Raw genomic sequence first — 22,049 nt, 5'->3', positions numbered from 1 at the left:
CAGGGAATGTTGGCCCCAGGCAAACTGTAGCTTGTCAATTCACAGAACTCAATTCACAGGACTCAAATGACGACAACCAGCAGATAAAATGTCTAGCACAGCTTGGACGCCACTCAGATCTTAATTCAGCTATACTGACAATGGATAATATACACAAAGTATGCGCACAGCGTTCGGAACAGCCGGGGCTAGAAGAAAACGCTACAGCTATTGCTATTGGTCGGTGCACAACATGGACAGAACGTCAGATGTGGTGTGGACCGCAGAGGGAATGCCTAGCACAACATAGGCATAAATACCGGACTTCTTCCACACTGGAATCAGTATCGGACAGCACCTGAAGAAGACTGCGAGTTACGCAGTTGAAATATCGTGCAGGAAAGATGCGAATAACCGGCAGAAATCCGATTACTCAACATGACATGCTCAAAATGCTTTGCAATGTGTTAAATTAAATATAAAAACCAATAAAAGTACTAGTAGCATAAGATACACATAAGCAATTGCTTTTGATTGTTTTATTATGCTATTAAACTCATTTAAATTTTATTAAGATTTAAGTTTTTTTTAACAATTCACTGCTGTACTGAATTGTGAATTTAGTTATTTGGGCAGGTTGTCTGTATTTTCTGTCCAAGTGGTCAATAAATGTATTAGCGTTTTACTTTCAACCCAAACTCAATCGATTCAAACCTTTAATCCTAATGGTTCTACTGCACATAACAGCAGCAGCTGCGCTGGAAGATATCTGTAAGCTGTGAAAGTGGCAGTGGGACTGAGGACATTGGATCATAGCCTAGTCACACCCTTTCCCCAACATTGCACCGGCTCCATGCCCAAAAATGGTCATGGGATATAAAGGCGGCACCCCAATGAAGACTATCAGTCGTCAGCAATGTCTGAAGACGGCAATAATAATAATAATAATAATAATAATAATAAAATAATAACAACAGACCTAGAAGCACTCAATACACTTACACGATCACAATGCCACAAATATAGAATACATCACATACATTCAGCAACAGAAAGATTCACATTAAGCAGAAAGGAAGGTGGAAGGGGATTTATAGATATAAAAAACCTACATTATGGACAGGTAGACAATTTAAGAAAATTCTTTCTAGAATGAGCAAAAACTAGCAAAATACACAAAGCAATCACTCATATAAATACATCGGCTACACCATTGCAATTTCATAACCACTTCTAAAACCCTTTAGATCACATAACATCAACAGATACGAAGAAAGTATATTGGAAAAAGAAAACACTACATGGCAAGCACCCGTATCATCTAACACAGCCACACATAGATCAAGAGGCATCCAACACATGGCTAAGAAAAGGCAATATATACAGTGAGACAGAAGGATTCATGATTGCAATACAGGATCAAACAATAAACACCAGATATTACAGCAAGCATATTATTAAAGATCCCAATACCACAATAGATAAATGCAGACTTTGCAAACAACAAATAGAAACAGTAGATCACATCACAAGCGGATGTACAATACTAGCAAATACAGAGATACCCCAGAAGACATGACAATGTAGCAAAAAATAATACATCAACAACTTGCCATACAACATAAACTAATAAAACAACATGTTCCCACATACAAGTACACACCACAAAATGTACTGGAGAATGATGAATACAAATTATACTGGAACAGAACGATTATAACAGATAAACCAACACCACATAACAAACCTGACATCATACTCACCAATAAAAAGAAGAAATTAACACAATTAATTGAAATATCCATAGCCAACACAGCAAATATACAGAAGAAAACAGGAGAAAAAATTGAAAAATACATCGAACTGGCTGAGGAAGTCAAGGACATGTGGCATCAGGATAAAGTTGCCATTATACCAATCATACTATCAACTACAGGAGTCATACCACACAATATCCACCAGTACATCAACGCAATACAGCTACATCCAAACATATATACAACTACAAAAATCTGTAATTACTGATACATGTTCAATGACCCGAAAGTTCCTAAATGCAATATAACATATACCGTACAGTTAAAAGGAAGTCACGCTTGATCAAGGTCCGCGTCACTGTCCATTTTTGACCAGACATAACGTCTGAGAATAGAAACAAATAACAACAATAATAATAAAATAGCATAGTGAAGGGAAAACACACTAAACAGGAAGATTACATATTGGATAACCACAGCGACTGCATAGAAGCAATGGAAAAAACAGATGCCTATGAATATCTAGGATACAGACAAAAAATAGGAATAGATAATACAAATATTAAATAAGAACTAAAAGAAAAATATAGACAAAGACTAACAAAAATACTGAAAACAGAATTGACAGCAAGAAACAAGACAAAAGCTATAAATACTTATGCTATACCAATATTGACCTACTCATCTGGAGTAGTGAAATGGAGTAACACAGACCTAGAAGCACTCAATACACTTACACGATCACAATGCCACAAATATAGAATACATCACATACATTCAGCAATTGAAAGATTCACATTAAGCAGAAAGGAAGGAGGAAGGGGATTTATCGAAATAAAAAAAACTTTCTTATGGACAGGTAGACAATTTAAGAAAATTCTTTCTAGAACGAGCAGAAACTAGCAAAATACACAAAGCAATCACTCATATAAATACATCGGCTACACCACTGCAATTTCATAACCACTTCTACAACCCTTTAGATCACATAACATCAACAGATACGAAGAAAGTAAATTGGAAAAAGGAAAACACTACATGGCAAGCACCCGCATCATCTAACACAGCCACACATCGATCAAGATGCATCCAACACATGGCTAAGAAAAGGCAATATACACAGTGAGACGGAAGGATTCATGACTGCAATACAGGATCAAACAATAAACACCAGATATTACAGTAAGCATATTATTAAAGATCCCAATACCACAACAGATAAATGCAGACTTTGCAAACAACAAATAGAAACAGTAGATCACATCACAAGCGGATGTACAACACTTGCAAATGCAGAATACCCCAGAAGACATGACAATGTAGCACAAATAATACATCAACAACTTGCCATACAACATAAACTAATAAAACACGTTCCCACATACACGTATGCACCACAAAATGTACTGGAGAGTGATGAATACAAATTATATTGGAACAGAACCATTATAACAGATAAAACAACAACACATAACAAACCTGACATCATACTCACCAATAAAAAGAAGAAATTAACACAACTAATCGAAATATCCACACCCAATACAACAAATATACAAAAGAAAACAGGAGAAAAAAATTGAAAAATACATCCAACTGGCTGAGGAAGTCAAGGACATGTTGCATCAGGATAAAGTTGACATTATACCAATTATACTATGAACTACAGGAGTCATACCACACAATATCCACCAGTACATCAATGCCATACAGCTACATCCAAACTTATATATACAACTACAGAAATCCGTAATTATCGATACATGTTCAATGACCCGAAAGTTCCTAAATACAATATAACATATACCGTACAGTTAAAAGGAAGTCACGCTTGATCAAGGTCCGCGTCACTTTCCATTTTTGACCAGACATAACGTCTGAGAAAAGAAAGAAAGAATAATAATAATATTCTCATGCTGAGAAATTTACTTGATAGTCCGAACTCCAGCAATTTTTCCTATGTCATTTAATTTCACTGGCCCCATAACATCAACACATTCACAATTATGGAACACCCTCTTCCTTCAATTATTTCTAACCAACAACATACTCTGAAAATAATGTGGGTTTGACTAACAATTTTACAAAAATTTTGAAACCATTGGTGAGTGATATCTAAACAAGTTACTGGAGGAAAAAAAAAAACAGTTCTTTTTTATGAATACAAAAAGACTGTAACCTACCCAACAGCTACACCTAACGTATCTCAAAGAATTTTAGTGAAACATGGTGGTACAGAATAACTGTTTAATGGAAGTAAGCATGTAAATGAGAAAAAATTTAAAAAGATTTGAAATGATGTTTAGATTTTACTGGAAGGCACTAAGTGCTCTTGCTATGAAACACAGTCTGGGTGACACACACTCCACTTTAAGTGAAAGGAATCAAACAATGGAAAATCCAAGATGGAATGTAACAATACCAGAGAAGGAAAGTTGCTACTCACCATATAGCAGAGATGCTGAGTCGCGATAGGCACAGCAAAAAGATTCACACAATTATAGCTTTCGGCCATTAAGGCCTTTGTCAGCAGTAGACACAAACGCGCACACGCACACCCACAGTCTCAGAGAACAGAAACCACACTGCGAGCAGCAGCACCAGTGCATGATGGGAGTGGCGACTGGATGGGGGTTAGGAGGAGGCTGGGGCAGGGAGAGGGAGGGATAGTATGGTGGGAGTGGTGGACAGTGAAGTGTTGCAGTTTGGACAGAGGGCAGGAGAGAAGGTGCAGAGGGGGGTTAATAGTGGAAAGGAGAGAAATAAAAAGAAATTAAAAGACTGGGTGTGACGGTGAAATGACGGCTGTGTAGTGCTGGAATAGGAACAGTGAGCGGGCTGGATGGGTGAGGACAGTGACTAACCTCTTGATGAGTAGATTGTGACAAAATTTTAAATTCAGTTGATAGTTATGTAAAATATTGAAAATCAAATTTTTATTCCTACTGGAAGCCATCAGATACTCTTTGAGGGTAGCAATCCATCCTATTTCATACTGTTGTTATTCCATGTCAGATGTTCCATGTTTGACATTCTAAATAAAAAAATTGGCTAGAGAAATTACTGTCTCCTACTGTCAATCATGCAAATTAGTTGAATTGTAACCACCCATATTTCTTGTCAAATCTCCAAGTGGGTTTGATAAGTAAGATGGTGCTGAAAAAGTCATCTAGAACATTAATACATCTCTATGAGTGTAGATAAAAGGAAATGTCCTGACTGACTCATTAGCACACAGCCCAAACCATTAAGGATCGAAATTTGAAATTTGGAGAGGGTGTTGATCTTATACGGCAGGTCTTGTTTAGTATGGGATTATTCAAAATCCCACCCTAGATGTGGTGACGTAGCGGATGGAAGGTTTTCTGAAAATGTCACTACTAAAGCAATTTTTGAACTATAACTATGAAAAGTGGTAATTGTTTTCTCAAAAAAGTGCTTCGGCATTTTTTGAAATGCAAACACTAAGGAGGTTCAATAGTAGGTGGAAGTTTGTTTTTAACAAATCATCATTAAAGTACTTATAAAGCCTATGGGGGTGAAATAGGATATGGAAGTTTCTATGGAAACACCACTGTAAGAACTCGAAAGGAAGGATTAACAAAAATCTCCGACTCCAGCTACCAGAATCATTTTTTGTCATAAACTCAGAAGCACACCTTATAGTCAGAATGAAAAGTTTATAAGATCTTGCAATTTTTGAACAACATAAAAATTTGATACAAAAAATCTGTGCAGACCACACAGTCTACATAAGCGAAGCAGTGGGCACTAAGCTAGTCACACAATAAAACTTCATGGAAACCAACTGTTGTCAATTTTACAGCATCAGACAGGAGCTAACAGCAAAAAAACTTAAATAAGCATGCTGAATATCTCAATGACTATCATCAGTGGCTGGCTACCAAATTAAAAAATCACTTAGTAGAATTTCAATAGTATTTGATCTACCTGAAACAGTATGCATCTACACCAGTAATAGTTTGTGAATACTGGGCAAGACGGAGAGCAAGTTCTATTTCCGGTGCACCACCTCCAGCAATAAGAGCCCTGAAAACAAGTCTAAATTAGTAACAGCACATCATATGGATAGCATAAGAAGACAAAAGCAAGCTTTCAAACTCAGATTAAGTTAACTACCACTGACCTTTTTTTCACTAGGCAGCGAACAACACACAATGCATCATGCAGTGACCTGTCTGCTTCATCAAGCACCAATTTATTGGATCCTCGCACTAACACTGTCACTGTACGACCCGCATTATGAATGCCTGAAACTTTCACAAATTTTCCTGTTGCTCCAGCTGCAACCTCCTCTACCAACTCTGCTGATCCTAAGTGCTCTGGTACAAAGTGATCCAAGCTAGCAATCGGCCTCAGGCCAAGTGTCTGTAAACAGCAATAATGTTATCACTACTTTGAGCAAGTATACCACGTGCTAAAGTAAAAAGGATCAAATGTGGAGGGAGAATATATGATAGATGAGGCTCAGAAGGAACAAACATCAACATCACATCTGCTTTCAGATGTGTTGTATGATTCAGGAGAAGATCACTGCCAAGGCATATGAATTTTTATGTAACTTTCAGTTCACAACTCTGCTTAATAAATAAGTGGAAAATAATCACAATTTTTCTGTAGTTACCTTTGACACAAACTCAATATCTTCACGTTCTATATCTTTTATTACCATTACTTTAATTTTGTCCAAGAAATGTACTGCCAGATCACTTATAGCATCCCTGCAAAACACATAAAATTATCTTCAGAAAAAATAAGTTAAAAACCACTATAAAGAAATTGCAATACATAAAACTGGATCGCAAGATCATATATAAACATTCAGCTCTTAAAACTAAAACATTAAATTATAAATGCTGCAGAAATAAATCTGGTGACATACCGAAGTATAGATTTCTGAACAAGCAACACATTGCAGCCTGCTTTCTTGATCTGTTTTACTATATTAAGTATGTAGGCACGTTCTTCCTTCAGAACACGGTCCATTGCTGCGTAATCTGATACTATGACATTGTGGTCCATCTGCAATTAGAAATGATTATCTCTCTCTCTCTCTCTCTCTCTCTCTCTCTCTCTCTCTCTCTCTCTCACACACACACACACACACACACACACACACACACACACACACAACTTGTTTTCAATACAACACACTGCTAAGTTACCAGAAATTAATGCCTACTGTCCATTCAAAAATTCATGATTAATGAAAGACTTAAATGAAAATGGTGGTATTAAACAAGAAACACTTCGCTTCATAATGTTCTGAAAAATTATAGTTATTCTGTCATGGACTGGTTTTTGCTTTCTTAGGCATCTTCGTTTGTCGCCTGAAGATGCCGTAAGAAGCCAAAAGCTGGTCCATAATAAAATAAATGTAATTTTGCAGAATCTTAGGAAATGTTTCCTGCTTATCATCTGCAAAGCACTAATTGAAATTCAGTTAATTTTAAAAGTGGTTGTTCCTTCAACGACAAAAAAAAAATTAGGATTCACACTGCCATACTGCCACATCTACAACAAACTTTTTCCTTTTTCTTTTTCTTTTTGGAAGTATAGCCTTAATACTCCATCAAAAATAGCATAAGGGAGCAATGGTGCTGCAAACCAGAATTCTTAAGTGGTTGTTTCACTAACAGATTGATTGATTGATTGATTTATGGGTTTTATGGGACTAAATGGTGATGTCATCAGTCCTGTGATTCAAAAGTTAATTTGCATAAGATAGATGTGTGTGCTAAAAGTGGGCAGATCTAGTCAGAGGAGTCAAACTATAAAGTGAGGAAGTTAAAAACTCATAAGTAGAAGGCAGAAAAGGGTAAGCCAAACCTAAAAACCAGATAAACAGATGAATAGAATGAGGTCCTCGCAAGGAGAGTGGTCGTGGGTTCCAGACACACAAAACTTGAAGAGAGGTTCCAACCACAACCACCCTGTCCCTGCTTCAAGAGTAAAGCAAAACATTTTAACTGAAAATAAAAGCCACTTTCATTTAGTAAACTGAAGACCATTTCAACCAACCATGAATCAGCTGCTAATATTAAGACATTGAATCTGGAAGCCTATAATTAGTACGGGCAGCCAAAAGAAGGGGACATTCTATCAATATATGGAATACTGTTAGTCTGGCTCCACAGGCAAGAGAAAACAATGAATGAATCTGGTCTGACTGATGAGTAGATGGCATAAGACAGTGGACTACTACTAAGAGAAGCAGAAGGGAGAGTGCCAAACTGCAGTAGTCTCCTTGACTGTGCAGAGTTTATTACTGAGAGCAGTACTGCACCAGGTATCATACCAGTTTTGGGCAAAGAGAAATTTCATGTGGGTCTGCATATCTACACCTGGAATCACAGGAGGGAATGGGGAGTTAAATATCTGCCTCTCTAGCCAAGTGGTCAGCCAGATCATTCCCTAAGATGCTCACATGACTTGGGACCTAGAGAAAGACAACTGAGCAGGCAGCACAGCCAAGGACAGAGAGAAGGTCATGGATAGCAGAGACCAAAGGGAAAGGTGAAGAGAGTATCATTGGCCTATAGCCTGCAGGCTGCTCAATGAATCAGTACATATTAAAATACTGTGGAGGGAGGCCTGAATACCAAAATGGAGGGATCTATTAATGGCTACAAGCTCTGCTGTGAACACACTACATGATCCTGGCAGTAAATGGTGTTCCATGGCAGTAGGAGATGTAAAAGTGTATCCCATCTTATCTATTTTTTAGAAACAACAGTGTAGAAGACGGTAGCACCCTGGAACATATAAGACACCGATATATCATAGGGACAACAGAGACCTTAGGACCCTGGAATAGGTCAGTCCTTATCAGTTGTCTAGGCACGAGGAAGGGGGGCGAGGACGCAGGAGGAAATGCACGAGGTACTTTCCAGTGAGTGGCAACAGCAATCCTGACGGGGGAAAGTGAGACACAGTCCAATCAGTAATCCCATCCAAGGGCAGATACCAGGAGGAAAAAGTCCCTCATTTGCAAAGAGGGCGAGGTACAGAGGGTGGTCAGGGAATCACCACCATATGCACCCCATACTGAAAAACAGGTTTCAGAGTGGAAATGGCCACTGAGCTATAAACATGACAACCATAATCTAGACTGGAAGAAACCAGAGCACATAAATATGGAGACGAGTAGCACGGTCTGCACCCCAAAATGTATGGGCCAGGAGGCAGAGAGCATTAAGGTCCGGCATGCAGGTAGTCTTCAGGAGGCGAATATGGGGCAGCCACATCAGCTTTCTATCACAAAGAAGACCAAAGAAATGGGACTTCTAAGTGCTGGTTTCCTAAATAACATTCTGCATTGGATATACCGTGCATCAATGGCAAAAATGAGTAACCCATGTTTTGAAGGGAGAAATACGGGGCCATGGGAAAGTGCCAATGCACAGGTCCATTGGATGATGCCTTGGAGCCAGCATTCAGCAGATACTAACAAGTGGGAGCTGCACCAGATGCAAAAATCGTTGGCATACAATGCTGGGGTAACCAAAGACCCACTGATGGTGAGGAGAAAGACTGACACTTAACACAGAACCCTGTGGGATACCATTCTCCTGGAGCAGAGGGGTGCCAACTCTAATCCAGGAGAGGTGGTGGAATAAAAATTCGTGGATAAAAATTAGAAGGCAGCCATGAAAGCCCCAATCATAGAGGATAATTAAAATGTGATGGTGCCAAGCCATGTCATACGCCTTATGTGGTCAAAGAAGACCACGAAACAGGACTGCTGTTTCCAATCTGAGTAAATGGTCAGCTGTAGATCATCCTTCCTGGAAGCCACACTGATACGTGGACAAAAGGTAGGTTGGTTTAAAAAAGGGTGGGGGGAGGGACCAAACTGCGAGGTCATCGGCCCCTTGTTCCCGGTAAAACTATTACACAAGGGAAAGAAGAAAAGAAAGGAGACGTACAACACAATAACAGGAGAACGGAAGAACCAGAAGAAGGACAACCAACACTAACATGGACAAAACACGAAAAGAATACCACAGAGAAGCAAGAAACCAGTAGAAGGGGTAAAAACAAGAGGGCAGATGACCATGGCTGGCCGACCATGAGAATAAAAAGGAAAAGCCAGCCACTCTGCGACACATTAAAACATCCACCCTAAAACATTAGAGTGGAGAACACAAACAGACAAAGGGCATGCGCTAAAACTTATATAGAATGATAAAACCCACAGTCACGTATAATATGTAAAACTAAATTAGCCGATGAGGCATTGTCAGATAAAATTAATGGCAACGAGTCTGGTAACTGAAGAGTCCATCGCAGGGCAGCCAAAGGAGGACAGCTCACCAAGATATGGGCCATTGTCAACCAGGTGCCGCACTGACACTGAGGTGGGCCATCACTGCGCAGGAGGTAGCTGTGTGTCAACCAAACGTGGCCAATTCGGAGCTGGTAGAGAACCACAGAGTCCTTGCGAGAGGCCCGCATGGAGGACTGCCACACACTCGTAGTCTCCTTGATGGCACATAGTTTGTTGTATGTGCTGAGGTTATGTCATTTCGTCTCCCAAAGCCGCAAAACTTTGCGGCTTTGTACTGAATGCAGGTCAGTTGCAGAGAAGCCGATCTCCAAGTGGTTTCTGCGTAACCTGTTTGGCCAGCCTGTTGGCAAGTTCGTTGCCTGCGATTCCAATGTGACCTGGAGTCCAGACAAACATCACTGAACGACTGGACCGTTTCAGGGCATAGATTGACCCCTAAATGATCGCTACCAAAGGGTGACAAGGGTAGGACTCGTCGATAGCTTGTAGGCTGCTCAAGGAGTCAGAAACGACTCCCCAGGGCATGAACGGGTGTGCTCAGGAGCACAAGATATAGCCACCAGCTCGGCAGTGAAAACACTGCAGCCATTGGGCAAGGAATGCTGTTCAATATGTCCTTCATGGACACATGCAAAGCCGACCTGATCATCAGCCATCGAGCCGTCAATGTGAACCACTTCATGGCCTCAGTACATGTCAAGAATCGAGAGGAAGTGGCAGTGGAGAGCTGTGGGGTTAACTGAGTCCTTAGGGCCATGTGAAAGGTCCAGGCAAAGCTGCAGCCTAGGTGAACATCATGGAGGTGTGTGTGAATGGACCTCAAGTGTAGGTGGTAAACGCAAGGACTCCAGTTCGGAAAGAAGGGATTGGGCATGAACTGCAATTGGAAGCCCTGACTTGGGCCACCGATGCAGGAGTTGATCCGCCGTGGGCGGGAAAAGGAGATGGTGATTTGGATGCGCAGGAGAACTACGAACGTGTGCAACATAACTGGGCAGCAGTTGTACATGCCCAACCTGCAATGGAGAGACTTTGGCCTCCACAAGGACACTGGTCACAGGTCTCGTCCTAACAGCTCCTGTCGATACACGGATGCCACAGTGGTGCAATGGGTTGAGTAAACACAAAGCTGAGGCCACTGCCGAACCATAAACCAGACTCCCATAGTCAAGGCAGTATTGAACAAGGGCTCTGTAGAGCTGCAGCAGCGTAGAGCGATCTGCACCCCAGTTGGTGTTGCTCAGGCAGTGGAGGGCTTTGAGGTGATGCAAGCACTTCCGCTTAAGCTGACAAAGGTGAGGAAGCGAAGTCAATCGGGCATCGAAAACCAGTCCTAAGAATCGATATGTCTCCACTACAGTGAGTGGATCGTCATTAAGGTAAAGTTCTGGTTCTGGATGAATGGCACAACGCCGACAGAAGTGCATAACAAATGACTTTGTGGCCAAAAACTGTAAACTGTGGGCTAGAGCCTATGACTGCACCTTGCGGATGGCTCCCTATAGGTGCCACTCAGCAATACCAGTACTTGTGGAGCAGTACGAAATGCAGAAGTTGTCTGCATACAGAGAAGGTAAGACAGGCAGTCCTACATTCTCGAACGCAGGGGCTTGAGCATAGTGCTCAGCAATCGCGTTTGCGTCAGTAGATAACATGCCATTGATGTTAACACTGGGAACACCTGTTGGGGTCTGGTACCTGAAAACACATTTGATCTTTGCCCAGACTTGGGAATGTGACGTATGGCACCCAATGGTCGAGACATCTCTCTCCCAACACTCCTGCTCCGTCGTTCGATAAGCTGGCGAATGCGGGCACGGAGCCGTTTAAAGGCTATGACGTGCTCCAGGGAAGGGAGCTGCTTATGCCGCTGTAGAGCTCGCTGATGCTCCTTAATTGCTTCAGTGACTTTCGCCAGGGGAACCCTAAAGAGCGAGGGATCATGTTTTCTGCCACAGAAATGATTGTTGTAGCCACCTGCTCAACCATCACATCGATGTTCCCGCATGGGGTAGATTAAACAGTGACATCAGAGGTGAAAGTTTCCCAATCCGCACTGTTTAAAGCCCATCTGGGCAGGTGTCTGTGGGCCTGATGCTGGGGCAGTGACAGGAAGATTGGAAAGTGGTCACTACCACACACGTCATTATGTGCTCTCCAGTGGATGGATGGGAGAAGTCCTGGGCTGCAAAGTGATAAATCAATGGCCGAGTAACTGCCAAGAGCAACACTGAAATGTGTGGCAGCCCCCCAGTTTTTAAGAGGCAGTAAAGTTTCGATATCTTTCCTTGGCCAGTAAGCATGGTACCACCCCACAAGGGGTTATGGGAGTTAAAATCTCTCAAAAGTAGGAAAGGTTTAAGGAATTGGTCAATCAGTGCAGCTAATACATTCAGGTGTACTGCACCATCCGTAGGAAGATATAAGCTGCAGACAGTTATTTCCTACGTTGTCATTCTGACAGCACAGCTTCAAGAGAGGTTTAAAGGGGTATAGTTTCACTACAGACTGAGTTTAGGACATAAACGCAAACTTCACCTGACACTCGATTATAGTCGCTACGGTTCCTGTATTATCCCCTATAGCCACGGAGGGCAGGGGTCCTCATTGCCAGGAACCAGGTTTCCTGGAGGGCAATGCAGAAAGCAGGTGTAAAGCTTAACAGTTGCCGCAGCTCAGCCAGGCGGTGGAAAAAACCGCCACAATTCCACCGGAGGATGACATCATCGTGAGACTGGGAAGACATGGAACATTCAATGAAGCAGTTTACACCTCAAGATCACCTGCTGTCACCGGCTTTTTGCCTGAGCAGTCTATATCGATTGTGTCTGAGCTTGTAGGTAGCGGTGGTGTGGGTGCCACCGCAATTCCCTTGGTCTTGGGGACCTTCTTTTTGGATTTCTCTCGCAGCTCCTTGGGTTTCCCTGGCTGAGAGGACTTTACTGATTCAGTCTCCGGGACTGAGGATGAACGTGAAGCCCTACGACCAGCTGCTTTTGGACTCTTCAGCCACTGATGGGTGTCATCTTTCCCACTAGCAGAAACCTGGGCAGGGAGTGACCCAAGAGACCCCTTCCTAGCCAGAGGAGCCAAAGAAGACTTACGCTTCTCTGGCTTAGAAGTAGGGAGTGATGTCCCCCGTGGTTGGGGAGGGGGGGGGGGAGGGGTTGCTCCAAAAATAGGTAGTGTGGGAGCAACAGGGAGAGAAATGCCCCCCCCCCCCCCCAGTCAAGGGGGGCAGGTGTCTTCTGGTTCTGAGAGGTGACAGGAATGCGAGGAACTGATGAAGTGACAACTGTTCTCGTAGCAGTGGCATAAGAGGTGGTCGTAGTCACAGGATGAAGGCGCTCAAATTTCCTCTTGGTCTCAGTGTAGGTCAGTCGGTCCAGGGTGTTATGTTCCACGATTTTCCTCACTTTCTGTAATATCCTGTAGTCTGCAAGGTGAATGATGCTCCCTGCAGTTGACACAGATGGGAGGTGCGGCACATGGAGTATTGGGATGTGACTGATGTCCACAACCTCAACATGTGACGCTGGAAGTACAGCGGGAAGACATATGGCCAAACTTCCAGCACTTAAAGCACCGCATCGGGGGAGGGATATATGGCTCAACGTCACAGTGGTAGACCATCACCTTGAACTTCTCGGGCAACGTGTCACCCTCTAAGGCCAAGATGAAGGCACCGGTGGCAACCTGATTATCCCTAGAAACCCGATGGATGCACTGGACGAAATGAACACCTCACCACCCTAAATTGGCATGCAGCTCGTCATCAGACTGCAAAAGAAGGTCCCAGTGGAATATAATACCCTGGACCATATTTAAGCTCTTATGGAGCTGTGATGGTAACAGAAACAACCCCCAACTTGTCACAAGCGAATAATGCCTGTAACTGGGCAGAAGATGCTGTTTTTATCAAGACTGATACCAAGCACATTTTGGACAAGCCCTCCATCTCCCCAAACTTGACCTCCAAATGCTCCACAAAAACCTGAGGCTTCAAGGACATGAAATATTCCCCATCAACTCTTGTATATATGAGGTACCAGGGCAAATAAGCTTCACTGCCATCATTAGCATGGCATTCCTCCCATGGTGTGGCCAGGGAGGGGTACAATTTGAGGTCATATTTCTTAGCACTGAAGTTAGACTTTGCCTGCTTGGAGACTGCTGACAGCAGACCACCAGCAAGAGATGACGTACTATGCTTCATGGCATGTCATCCGCCCTGATGCCACCTACTCCGACCAGGGGCCCTCCCCATGGGTGCCACCCAGCTTCAGCAAGAGCCACCTGGTAGGATGGCCTTTGCCGGGAGTCCTGATGACCCAGGGTGACGAGCATCTACTTCTTGGCGTACGTGGAGAGTTGGCACAGGCATCAGCAGAGCAATCCCTGTGTAGTCAGGGGGCTACAACCAACAGGGTACATGGCAGCTCCAACACAACTGACTGGCTACCGTGCTGGATATGAGGTGCAAATAATTCCATGGTCATTGTCGGCGCAGAAAACAAAACAGCACAATGGGTGGAGGAAATCGCACCCAGGAAGGGGTCCTCGCTCAAGAGATGGAAGATGAGCGGGACTGCAATGCCACGAAGAGAAAGTGGGCTAAAGATCTCAACAAATGATGGACACGATGCACAATGTAAGGTGCCCTTCCCCAATTGGCTTGCTCTTCGGGAAAATTTTAAAAAATGGAGGTCAAACCCTAGAGGGGATCATTATGAAGGCAGAAAGGTGAGAGACTCCTTTTAGTCGCCTCTTATGACAGGCAGGAATACCTCGAGCCTATTCTAACCCCCGGACCCGCATGGGGGTGGACAAAAGGCCCCGAGATTTGAGTACCCAACATAATCTTATGATAACCATCCTCCTGAGCACTTTACGAAGTACATTGGTCAAGCTAATCGGTCTAGAGACATTGGATCCTTCCTGGCCTTAAGTACAGGGATAACTATGCTGTCTCGCCATTGTGAGGGGAAGACACCCGTGAACCAAATGCAGTTGAAGACCCTAAGTAGATGTTGCTTCTGTGTAACGTCCAAGTGTTGGATCATCTGGCTGTGGAATGAATATGGGCCTGGGGCCTTGTCATGTGAAGAGGTAAGAGACAGCAAGAATTCCTATTCAGTGAAGCGTTCATTATAGGCAGGGGGTTTCCTCAACAGGTCGTTTCTGCCGCAGAAAAGTAACAAGGATAGGAAGAGGACACCAATGCTGTTGCAAAGTGTGTCATGGAGTGTTCTGCAAGAACCAATGGATCAGTGCACAGAGCACCCTAGACAGTTGATTGTCACTGGTGGCCAGAAGGCTAGAAGAGGAAGAGGCATATGTCCCCAGGGAGGAAACATAGTACACCCAGCAGTCTTTTTTACTCTGCTTAATAAGGCAGCAAGCCTTAGCACAGAGACACTTAAAAGCGATTAAGTTGGTCTGCGAAGAGTGTCGTTTAATTCACTGTAGCATCTGTTGGCAGTCCTGGATAATGACTGCTACGTCCTTGGTGCACCACAGTAATGGCTGACAATGAGGGGGACCTGTGGATAGGGGGATCACAGGGCCAGCGGCATGAAGAATAGCGTCGGTGACATCTTGCACAACCACATCAAAGCAATCTGAGAGAGAAGTGATGAAGCGCACAGCAGACATATATGAAGGACAACTGCCCCTGTGGAATGCCCAGTGTGAGAGCTTGTCTTCCTGGTGGTGGCAGGGAAGTAATAGAACCACTGGAAAATGGTCACTGTCACGAAGATCAAACTGAGGTGACCATTATAGTGAAGCCACAAGAGCAGGGGAGGAGACCATGAGGTCGATAGCAGAATAGGTGTCATGAGTGGCACTGAAGTAGGTAGGGCAACCATCATTGAGGAGGCACAAAACTAAGTCTGTATGAGAGGAAAGGACGTGATTCGACAGGGGGGAGGAAAGGGAAGGGGGACAACATGGGCGTAAGGAGGAGGGAAGATGAATGGAATATATAACTGAGATAAAGGTAGATGAAATATTCACAGGGTGAAGTCTGTCAAAATTTTCCTGGCCTCAAAGTAGCTGAGACAGTCAAGGATCTTTATTTCCTGGATTTTTTTTTCCTTTGTATTCACTGGGCACTCCGGTGGGTGGGGAGAATGTAGACTAGAGCAGTTTACACAGTTAGGCAGTGGGGTGCAAGGGTTCTCCACATGACGAGGGTGGCCACAGTCACCACAGACGGGAGTGGCATCACCTCGCAAGAGCACATGGCCAAACTTGAGGCAACAGAAGCAATGCATGGGAGATGGAACGTATCGTTTGGTGTCACATCTGTATACCATTACGTTGATCACCTCGGGCAGAGTATGCCCCTCAAAGGCCAGGATGAAATTGCCAGTGTCTACAGGATTGTCCTTAGAGCCCCTCTGGAAACACTGGATGAAATAACACTAAATCGTTCCTGAATAACCTTAAGTTCCTCATCGGACTCTAGGAGAAGGTCTCTATGCCAAGTTACAACCTGTGTCATATTGAGAGACCTGAGGAATGATGTTCACTGGAATGTTTCCTAAGCAGTCGCAGGCATGGACGGAGGCCGGCTGATTGGCAGAAGCTGTCTTTACAAGGAGGTGGCCAGATTCAGCTTGCTTGAGGACTGAACTTCACGAAACTTGTCCTCAATGTATTCCACAAAACAAAAAAAAAAAAAAAAAAAAAAAAAAAAAAAAAAAAAAAAAAAAAAAAAAAAAAAAAAAAAGGGGGTGGGGTGGGTGGAGATGGCAAAAGTGTCTCTGTCAGTCCTGGTACAGACCAGGAACTGTGGAAAGGGTTCCACCCCAAGCTGGTGGGCCTGGCCACCCTCAGAGGGTAGCCAAAGTGGGTGGGGAGGCAGAAACAGGAACTGAGAGTGAACTATTCACAGGCCAGAGAGTTTAACATGTTTCATGTGCCAAAAGTCCACCCTGATACCATCCACTCTGATCAGGGGCTCCCACCCTGGGCATGGGCACCACCCACCCACAGCAACAGCTGCCTAGCATGACGGTTGTTGCCAGTTCTGATGCCCCGAAAAACTACACTCCTAGGCTTTCACGAGGTGCTCACAGTGAAGGTACCAGCAGTGTGATCCCTGTGGTGTCAGGAGGCTCAGCCAGAGATGGGTGCATAACAGCTCCACCACACAAACTGGCTACCGAGCTGGAGACCTAGCAAGAAGGCAAAAGGGCTATGGCGGAGAGGAATGAGAAGGGGGCAAAAAAGAAAGGGAGGGAGAGGAGAGGAGAGGAGGAGGAGGAGGAGGAGGAGGAGAGGAACCCATGCCAAAGACACTAGGGAGGGAGTTGTTCTTCATCTGGCTCACACTATAGATTTCAAATTTAGAGATGGAGGAGGAAAAACAGACAAACCAAAACTGCAAGAAGAAACTAAGTCAGGAGAACAGCCGGGCCAGTATAAATAAGAACACCAAGAGAGGGCCACGGGAGTGGAATAAGGGCAGGGACAAAAAAGGAAGGGGAAGGTACAGCAGAACGGGAAAGAACAAAGGCTGCTATAGCTCGGGGACTCTGCATACCACACACACATCCACAAAAGATCTGTTGATCCCTTGGAGTGATTTTAGTAACAGAGGCTGTCATGTTTCTTAACTCAATACGAGAAAGTTCTAGACTATAATGTCCATCTCATGTTTATGAGAACAGTGTGTGAACCAGAACAGAAATTTATAGCACCTGAGTATCACAATATGGAAACAGTGATTCATATCCTATGGATTTTGATTGATGGTAATGGTAGCAAGACCTTGATTACATGACTTACAAATTAAGTACATAAAAGTAGTTTCTTTGCAAGGTATGGGCATGAAAAAAGAAATTTGGAAATGGATAAATTTTTCCCATTGACAATGCAATAGCTGATCAGCTTGCATAAAGCTTACACGATACCTCATACAAATTGGATTTACTAACATTTAAATTTTATTTATCTAACAAAAGATGGTGAAAACACACAGGGAAGGTTTTGCAATTATGCTATATCAGTCAAAAGATAATGTATCATACATATTTTTTTGAAATTAAGATTTACACCACAGCAATTGTCAATTAAAATAATAAAAAAAGTTGTGCTTGCCAACCACAGATCCAAAATAAAGTAGATTGCAAAGATGTACATATTGTCTCATAGCATTTTTCTTTTTTTTAATTTTAATTTTTTTAAGACCACAATCGAAATTAGGACCGATTTTCAGAATAAATTGAATATGCACCAAACAGATCAAATTTTTCTGCAAAAAAATGGCATATGATTGTTTTTAATCAGGCAATCTTTCCTTTTAAGTGATAACAACAGTTTCATAACTGCACTGATACCTTCACTGTATGTGTTGCGAAGTTTCTTAGGCATTGTCTTTGCTTTGGTTATTCCATCATGGACAACATAAATGTCTACCTCTATCACAATATTGTGAGGTTTCAGTAATACCATCTGACAGTATCTGAGTGCTTCAGCACTGTTACACAGTTCTCAAAAAGAAACCTCTTCAATACGTCACAGTGAAATTAACTTGAGACTGATTTCTATCCTTCAGAAGTCAAAAACCCACACATCTTTCCACTCTCTGCATGATAATATGATAAAACTACACATCACTCTTGACAACATAGTAAATCATAGTGGCTGCCTATTAATGTAACTCAAACTGGAAGCAATATGTCATCAATAATTTAAAAATGACCTTGTCTGGAAGCTGTAAAAAAAAAAAAAAAAATGCATTCCTTGTTTTCTGCCCAAGAAAAATGTTCCACTAAGAGGTGATAACAATCATCATTCAGGGCAAAAACATAGAAAAAAATTTCTATGCCATTTCATTATTTTGTGTAAAGCAGGTTTTGTAACTACTTACATCTGTCTTAGGGGGAGAAATGCAGAACTGAATGAGTCCAATACGGGCTTTCTCCACACGCTTTGGGCCATTTACATTCACTGTCTTCTGTGTAAAAACCATACCATCCACCAGTTCAGAATCTTCAACTGTTCCACCAAGTTTCTTGATTATGCGGATGTCCTGGAATAATAATAAATTCAAAAAATAATGTCTATATTCTTGACAGTTGACTCAAATTACAATTTTTTGGAAGGCAAGTGCAATATTTAATGTAGAAAAACTTCAAATTTTCACTGTTGGAAGTTTTAGCATACACTACCATCCATAAATTTGGAAACACCATGTTGTGTATTACAATGGATCTACGTGAGTTACTGGTTAGAATACAGAATAGTATGCTCAAATAACAATTATTAATGACACTTACAGTATTGTACAGATAACACAGCATGACAATGAAATTTGTCACAGAACAAAAATATGTGGTTGCCCTGATGACAATGGTGAAACTGTCATTCACAATCATTTAAACGTTCTTCTGGAAACACAATATTACCTGCACTTGGCTGCATTATGTTGTCACGGTGCTTATAACATTCCGTTATTTTAGGAATATTATTGCCTATTGGTGGGAGTGGAGGGGCAAAGGAGATAGCCACTTGGGGTAGGTAAAGAGATTTGCAGTTGCGTCGGTCAGTTGAATATCGACCAATGATTATTTCAGTATGTAACCACACATTATTGATTCTTGACATGTGTACATCACTAACGTAAAGAATATTGTCTGTGGGTGTTCCTGCATTTCTTATACTCAGCAACATCTACGATTTGTGTTAATTCACCAAATCTTTTCTACCAGGTGCATAGCAAGTTTAAGACTAAGTCTCAGAAATCCTATTTCACCAATTGTCAAAAAGGCAAAGGAGTTGTATTTTGAATTAAAGTTAGTTGAGGGTAAATGTTGGGCACCACAGGACTGTTGCCCACATTGCTCCCACTATTTAAGAGGCTGGTTGCATGGAACCCAACCAGCTATGCAATGTGCCATACCACAACTGTGGGGGGAACCTAGAAACCACATTACAGATAGCTAATTTTGTTTAACGAAAGTAAAAGGAATCTCAAGTAAATTAAAACATACAGTTTTTAGTCAAAATCTGGAATCTGCAATTCACCCAGTTCCACATTCTGACACTCTTTGATTCTAAAACAACCAACATAATGGACACAAAGATGAAACAGACAATGATGACGAGAAATCAAAAGATCATGTAGGTCATGAAGATCTTGAGGAGTACACACCATCTGCAGCACGTCTAGAACCACAGTCGCAGAACTGAATGGTCTTTTAAGATATCTAAACTTTCAAAGAGGCAAGCAGAATTACTTGGGTCTTGTCTTCAAGAAAAGACCATGTTACAACCAAACAATAGTATTACAGTCTGTAAATGACATCATGGCCTTTCTACTTTTCTCAATGACAGAATTTGGTATACTGTAATGGCATAAATGGGCTGCTTACAAAATTTAGGGCCATTTACAACCCACAAGATTGGCATCTATTTACACCTTCCTTACAGGTTCTCTTAAGTAACAGAAACAAGAAACTTTTGATACCAGTGACCTATTTTTTCCCTTCAGTTAAAGGAAAACTAAGATAACACTGCACTACTCCTGAAGTACGTGGCTATTCAAATCACAAATGGAAAATTTGTTGTGATCCCAAAGTTATGGGACTACTACTGGGAATGCAGATATTGCTGTTTCTTGTCACTGGGATAGTAAGTAGGGCAATGAAAGACCATTATGTAGTCAAAGAGTGGCCTTTGAGAGAAATTTTCAATTAAGGTGAAAAAAATGTGTCACATGAACCTCTAGTTCACAAACACAGTTTGCTGTTGCCACTACTCCATCTGAAACTGGACTTTATGGAGAATTTTGTGAAAGCAATGGACAAAGATGGCCAGGGTTTTTGATTTTTACTCTCTAAATTTCTAGCAATTAGTACTACAAAAATTAAAGAAGGAATTTTCATTGGACCTCAGACCTGTGACTTGATGAAAGGTATTACCTCTGAACAGTAGCTGACAGATACTGAGAAGTCAGCTTGCCTCACTTTTAAGGATGTATGCTACAATTTCTTGGGAAGTGCAATGTCTGAGAATTACAGGGAACTGACAGAACACATACTGATCTGTTGCAAGGCTATGGGGTGCAATATGTCTCTGAAATTACATTTCCTTCATTGTCATTTGGATTTCTTCCACCTAATGTTGGAGACATGAGTGACAAACATGTTGAGTGATTTCAACAAGATGTCACCATCATGGAAAGATGATATAAGGGAAGATAGTTGCCAAATTTTTTGGCAAATTACTGCTGGACACTCCTACAAGAAGTTTCACCACCTACCCGTAAACAGAAAGTTTTCAGGAAAAGTTTCTAACCTGTTAAGTACATCCAGCTTTACTCAGCTTTTTCATACCATTCTCATTTTATTTTATGTTTTATAATACAAACAATTACTTTTGACTTAAATAATGTAATTGGATAGATAAAAGATCTACTCACCAAGTGGCAGCAGAACACACACATAAAAGAGATTATAATTAGGCAAGCTTTCGGAGCCAGTGGCTCCTCCTTCACGTAGAAGGGTTGAAGGGGAAGGAAGAGGGATGAAGGAAAAGGAATGGAAAAGTCTACGAAACGGGATAGAGTCAGCCAGTACCATGGGTCAGGGGAGACTTACTGGATGGGATAAGAAGGAAATACTTATTGCATGATCTGTATATTAAGCTACTGCAGATTCCTCCTGTACTGCTACTGAGTCGTTTCCAAGATTGTAGAAAGTAGTATATTTGACACAGAAAGTTGTAAATGTGGCGTATCTTTTTCAGAAAAAATGGTATGTGATGGAACATTTCCGATTTCATTTTCGCACTCAGCATATGTGATCTAGTAAAGAACATCTACTTTCATCTCACGGCAAGACAAGAAGTTCAAATTTGTTACACTGTGTGATTATTGTACATATACATACATATCGGTATTGCTCAGTTCTACACAAACTGACTGACTGCGCAAGGAACGAAGAAGAAAAGAAGCAGTTGAGGGACTATTCTGATGTCAGGCTACGGAA

The 22,049-nt window shown here is 42.0% G+C and overlaps 1 protein-coding gene across 1 annotated transcript in view; it reads right to left on the bottom strand.

Annotated features, from left to right (window-relative positions):
- The window catches only part of LOC126091869 (T-complex protein 1 subunit delta), a 109,243-nt gene that overhangs the window by 29,793 nt on the left and 57,401 nt on the right, over positions 1 to 22,049 (bottom strand). Inside the window, exons 6-10 of the mRNA XM_049907153.1 lie at positions 18,929 to 19,090; positions 6,640 to 6,779; positions 6,382 to 6,478; positions 5,884 to 6,125; positions 5,688 to 5,786 (exon numbers count right to left, since the gene is read on the bottom strand). Coding sequence (XP_049763110.1) covers positions 5,688 to 5,786; positions 5,884 to 6,125; positions 6,382 to 6,478; positions 6,640 to 6,779; positions 18,929 to 19,090 — 740 coding nt within the window. The remainder of the gene's footprint in view (positions 1 to 5,687; positions 5,787 to 5,883; positions 6,126 to 6,381; positions 6,479 to 6,639; positions 6,780 to 18,928; positions 19,091 to 22,049) is intronic.

Source organism: Schistocerca cancellata, chromosome 7 (assembly GCF_023864275.1).
Source record: "Schistocerca cancellata isolate TAMUIC-IGC-003103 chromosome 7, iqSchCanc2.1, whole genome shotgun sequence".
NCBI classification, from domain to species: Eukaryota; Metazoa; Arthropoda; class Insecta; order Orthoptera; family Acrididae; genus Schistocerca; species Schistocerca cancellata.
This window is presented reverse-complemented; position numbering and strand designations above follow the sequence as displayed.